General features: G+C 45.4%; 1 protein-coding gene across 1 annotated transcript in view; it reads left to right on the top strand.

The window, feature by feature from the left end:
- The first annotated feature begins 3,128 nt into the window (after nt 1–3,128).
- The window catches only part of LOC143296644 (unextended protein-like), a 42,660-nt gene continuing 39,740 nt past the window's right edge, over nt 3,129–6,048 (top strand). The window contains exon 1 of the mRNA XM_076608677.1: nt 3,129–4,197. Within this exon, the coding sequence (XP_076464792.1) occupies nt 3,267–4,197 (931 nt within the window). The 5' untranslated portion in view covers nt 3,129–3,266. The remainder of the gene's footprint in view (nt 4,198–6,048) is intronic.

Genomic DNA, 6,048 nt, shown 5'->3' with positions numbered 1-6,048 from the left:
CGCCTCCATACTTGTAGATGTCAGCCTGGATTCCATCCGCTCCTGTTGCTTTTCCTGACGTTGTCAGCTTCAGGGCCTTCCGGGTCTCGGCTTTGGTGGGAGGGGCAGCTAGCGAGTCATTGACTGCTAGCTGTGGGAGGGCTGCAATTACCTCGCCAGATGCGGACGAGTCCCTGTTGAGGAGGGTGTTGAAGTGCTCTGCCCAGCGGGCAAGGATGTCTTTCTTGTCTGTCAGGAGGGTGGTCTGGTCCAAGGCTCGGACAGGGGGTTGATCCTGTGACTCTCGGCCCATACACAGCTCGAAGACCATCATGGAAGGTCTTCATGTGAGCATCAGCAGCGGACTGAAGCTCTTCGGACTTTCTCTCCCACCAGGTGTTCTTCATCTCACGCAGCCTCTTCTGTACGAGTTGCTTGGTTTGCAAGAACTGGTCCTTCTTCCTCTGGCAGTCTTTATCGGAAATGTGATCCTGATGCTGTATATGCAGTGTGTTCACGGAGCTTGGAGATTCTAGAGTCGTTCTCGTCAAACCAGTCTTTGTGGCTCCTCTGTACAAAGCCGAGTGTGTCAGCTGCTGCTGTGTACACAGCATCTCTAAAGGTGCTCTATACCTCTTCTACAGCAGTCGATGCAGGGATTTCTTGGAGAGCTGCTTGGATTTGCTGCCGCAGCCCGTCCTTGGTGAAAGCGACGTGGTGGATGTTCAGCTTCCTAGGGAGTTTCTGCCTGGCTGGTTGAAGCTTGTGTGCAAGTCTGATGTTCATCTTGCTGCGTACCAGGCGATGGTCCGACCAACAGACTGCTCCTCTCATGCAGCGTGTAATGGAAACATCATCTCTGTCCCTCTGCCGGACAATCACATACTCCGGCATGTGCCATTGCTTGGAGCGGGGGTGCATCCATGTGCTCTTGTACTTGTCCGCTTGTTGGAAGAGGGTGTTGGTGATGGTCAGTCCATGCTGCGCGCAGAGCGAGAGCAAAAGCAGTCCGTTGGAGTTGCACTTGCCAGTGCCGTGCTGTCCTAGGACTTTTGGCCATGAGGAGAAGTCCACGCCGACGCGGGCATTGAAATCCCCAAGGATGACCAGCCTGTCCTTTCTGTCTACCGCTGAAATAGTGCGGCTGAGGACCTCGTAGAAAGCTCCTTTGATGTCATCAGGGTAGGTCATCGTCGGGGCATAGCAGCTGATGACTGTGGAGAAGCGATCCTCAGACAGCTTCAGACGCAGGGTCATCAGCCTATTGTTTATCCCACGTGGAAGGCTGTCAAGCTGTCGTGCAAGTTTTGTTCGTATGGCAAAAGCACGCCTGAGATTCTTGGGGTGCCATGTGGCTTCCCAGTGCAGTAGAAGGTGTAGCCTCCTCCAACTTCCTCCAGAAGGGTTTCACCGGCAAACCTGGTTTCGCGGCTCAGGGCTGCTATGTCCACCTGGTAGCGATCAACCGTGAGTATTCTAGCAATTAGCACAGTGCGCCTTTCTGGTCTGTCGCCTCTGTCTAAAATGGTGCGAACAATCCAGGCACCCAGAATCAGGGCATGACTGCTGGTTCTTTTCTTCTGTTGTTTTCGACCGCTAGTGTTGGATGTCAAAGTAGGTGCGGTTTTCTACAAGGTACTAGGCGAGGCAGACTTTGGTTAGGGATCCTTTTATCTCCCCTCCCCCATGTGGGGAGAGCAGTGCTGTCCCTAAAAAGGGCTGCTCTGACACTCAGTGGGAGGATACGAGCGTTGCATCTGCCCCAGTCTACGGCGGACGACCATCACCCCACAGCCGCCTGCCTGTAGAGTCGTGACTAGGAACTGCCAGCAGCATCCTCTGCCTGTCCCCATTACCACTTCTCCATCGCCGCAGGGCTTGGGAAAGCTGCCGGGGTGTTGAACTTAAGGGCTAGCTCGTCGTTCCGACATTAGCCTGGTTGCCTGACCAGCACAGGTTTTTTTTTTAGTGAAGAGGAGTTGTGCAGTCCCTTCAGTCCCCACTATATCGCCTACCGACGCTCACAGTCCCACACGGGTGCAGATACTGCCACGTATAGGACGGCCTCGGCAGGTGCAGGTTTTTTCTTCGGAGTTCCGGCTCCTAGGAGGACTTCCAGCCAAGGATAAGAGCTCCCCCTGCCCTTTGGCCATCCTCTTCCGCCTTCACAGCCGTCAGTTGAGAAAAGTTTCCTCCTCCGCCTGGTCCGTCGTTGGGAGACTTCACATGCGGCACTGGTAGTACTGGGTTACATGGTACCTGTAGCAAGGGCTATGCCCCTAGCCTGACCAGCGGGCACACACACACACACACGTAACGAATGATGTGGTTTCCGAGTCGCTCTCCAGTTAAGATCATGTTATTACAGAGTTTAACAATTTGATTGTCTGTCGATCTTCAGTTGACCACCGTGAACTAAATTTGCAACTAGCCTAATTTTAAAACTCTATAACTTAATTATACCTAATTTTGTAGTTATCGTCCATCTTCAGTTGACCCGGAAACATAATTAATATTCTGTATGATTCGGTTGAGAACTCATAGTTAAAAGCTTGAACCCAACTGACCGGAGACGGACAGAAAAATAAAGAACTGCATTCCAGTTTTCAATTATACTGATCTAAAAACATCCATATATCTATATGTAGTAACTGGACTAAATAATTGATAAAAAGAACAACACAAAAACGAGAAAAATATAGCAAGCTGAAATTAAAGCTATAAACAGCTATATAATGGACACGCAGCGCGCAGACTGAGACTGTGTGTGTGTGTGTGTGTGTGTGTGTGCGTGTGTGTGAAGGACTTAAAGTGAGTGTGTGTGTGTGTGAGAGAGAGCTCTAGCCGAAAGGGGGCGGACCAGTCCGAAGCGGCAATATCCGGCACATTCGGAGCAAAACATGGCTGGAGAATCGCCGTTTTTCGCCGTGTCTGTTGTTCTTTCGCTTTTGTTTTCATCAACATGGGCAGCCAGCTCGATTCATAACAGAACTGATGTGCTTGCTGTTTTGTCGACAGAAAGGACAGCTGTCATTAATGATAAAGGGGTGTTGGAACTTTTGTCTTCAAAATCTCATTATTTAGAGCTTATTGGCATCAACTTCGACGACGATTTCGAAATAGCTTTCACTCCACAAGACCAGTTTGATTGTGAAACGAGCAAAAGGACGGCGTTATTCAAGCCATTGAATGTAAACAAGGAAGGGACCCACGCTCGGGTTTTGGTGAAGCTTGATGAATTAGGTCAACATGAAGAAGTGTATTATCTGTGTGTAAAACATAAAGGAATGTGGCATTTTCAAGGACATGAGCTTTGGCAACGAGTGGCCGTTAAAAACGAAGAAAGTAAACTGTTCCTGCCTTTGGCTGTGCAGGTTACACTTCTGTTGCTTCTGCTTTTTCTGTCTGGTTTGTTCAGTGGTCTTAATCTTGGACTTATGGCACTTGACAAAACAGAACTTCAGATAATCGAGAAATGTGGATCAGAGACAGAAAAAAAGTATGCAAAAGTAATTGTCCCCTTAAGAAAACGTGGTAATTTTCTGTTGTGTACCCTTCTCTTGGGGAATGTGATGGTGAACAGTACAGCAACCATATTCATAGACAATTTGTCCAATGGTGTGGTTGCAGTTGTGGCGTCAACAATATGTATTGTAATATTTGGTGAGATAATTCCACAAGCTGTTTGCTCTCGTCATGGGTTAGCAGTTGGGGCAAATACTCACTTGATCACACGTTTTTTTATGATTATAACATTTCCAGTGTCCTTCCCAATCAGTTTATTGCTAGACAGGATTCTCGGTGAGGAAATGGGACAGGTGTATAATAAAGAAAAACTACAGGAGCTTATTCGTATGACTGCAGACTACAAAGTGTTAGAAAAGGATGAAGCTAACATCATTGCTGGAGCATTGCAGCTTGCCAGCAAAAGAGTAGAGAATGTGATGACCAAAATGGAAGATGTCTACATGCTCAATATGGATACAGTTTTAGACTTCGAACTGATGTCTGAAATCTTGAAGTCTGGTTACACACGTGTTCCTGTTTATGACAGTGACACAACCAACATTGTCAACATTCTTAATACGAAAGACTTGGCACTGATTGACCCAGATGACAGTACTCCTGTGAGAACAGTGTGTAATTTCTATGATCACCGTCCATTGTACGTTGATCATGATATGAAACTTGATAACATGTTGCAGGATTTTCTTCAAGGTAAAAATAAACTAATTATGTGTGTGTGGTTTGTGTGTGTGTGTGTGTGTGTGTGTGTGCGCGCGCGCGCGTGCGGTGTAGTAGTTGTACTTTCATTTAACATTTTTTCACATGTGATGTTAGATTAGTGTGTGTGTGTTTGTGTATGTATGTTTGTGTGTGTGGATGGAGTGTTTGTGATTACTGTGGCAAGACTATGACATTGTGTAGTACACACACACATACATGGACACACACATGGACACACACACACACACAAACACACACACACAAAACCACACACTCATAAACGCACATACATCCACACACATCAGCACACTTACAGTCAGATGAGATGATAAATTGAGATGTGTGTGCCGAATGCTTTTAATGCATGTAAAGGAACTTAAGCAACAAAGGGGTCTTTCCTGCAAAATTCTTTTGAAAAATCCACTTTGATAGGAAAGATATACACTTGCAGAACGAAAAAGTGTGGTGCTGCACTTTAGTGATGGTGCAGCCCAAATTTTACACAAAGAAATCTGTTGTGACAAAACAGTAATACAGTACAATGCAATGCAGTGCAAAGCAATGCAGTGCAATGCAAGGCAACATTGCACTCACATTTATACACATGTATACCCATACTGTCAAGCTTAGGGAGACTGTTGTGAAAATGTATCCCATAATTTTGCTTTGATTACTTAGTATGTGCAGTACAATAAACCTTGTAGTTGTACTGCAATTTAAAACCATTCTGTTATAACTTATAAATAGTTATATCAAGGTGCAATATAAAATATCTAGGACATGGTATTCCAAAGTGGTTGCCTGAAGTACTGAAGGCGAAAAAGCATTTGTTTTTTTAATGGTAGCCTTGATGACCATTTTCACAAGAGTTGACTTAATGCCCAAGTTAAGTCTTCAGCTCATGTTCCAGTTTAGTGTATTCATTATATAAACTAAAGGCTCGCGTTTGTTGCCTGATAAGCTCTAGTTTAAAATAGGGTTCTTGGTAGCTCAGTTTTGATTCACAAAAGCGAATGAGAAAGCTGCTAAAGGTAAAAACATGAAGGTGACTGACCTTCGGTTAGTACCGTGCCAGAGGGTATTAGGGCAACATTTTTTCACCTTCAGTGCAATTTGTATTAATATAAACGGATTTACGCAGGTTTTGGTTATGCCAGGGATACATTTGTTTTATGAACTGTTCCTTTTACAGAGATGCCAAACTGTTATGATTTCATCATATTTTGTTATGCTTGATCACAGTTTGTTTACGCCAACATCAAATTGTTCTGATGAGTTCATTTTCGACTACATAGCATAGTCGCATGCTTCCTTGTCATAACATTACCCAGACGCTCTAGACCTATTGATCACAAGGCCAGGGCAGTCACTACTACCCTTAGTCTCATGTGATGATGCCCAGCTAATTGCATACGTGTTTAGATTGAAACAGCATTGAGTGGACCAGTCAGCTTAATTGTTTGCTTGAACAAGAGAGAATGTGGCTAAATCAAGTTACGTCTCGGTCAAACAGCGTCTGTGCCCAGTGGATTAAGCTATGGAATGCAAGGAAAGAACAAGTGGCTTGAAACGGAGAAGTCAACCACAGATTCCGATTGTGAGAAACAAAGACGAACAAAGACCAGGGAAGCAACACAGTGCCACAAATGTGTCAGTTGTAAAGAAGGAGTGGTGGGAACAGAAGTTTCACCAAACGTACACTGAAAAATATCCGTGCATCGTGCCTCCATTTTGGGGAACTTGCATGTTCGTTCTACCGTGTGCAAGTTTGACATTTCTATCTCAGTATCTGGCCCAAGTGTTTGCATGCCTTGTAGATGAAATGTATGTTTGCTGGTGTGG

Source organism: Babylonia areolata, chromosome 2 (assembly GCF_041734735.1).
Source record: "Babylonia areolata isolate BAREFJ2019XMU chromosome 2, ASM4173473v1, whole genome shotgun sequence".
Lineage (NCBI taxonomy): Eukaryota > Metazoa > Mollusca > Gastropoda > Neogastropoda > Buccinidae > Babylonia > Babylonia areolata.
Note: the sequence above shows the minus strand (reverse complement) of the source record. Positions and strands in the feature narration are given on the sequence as shown.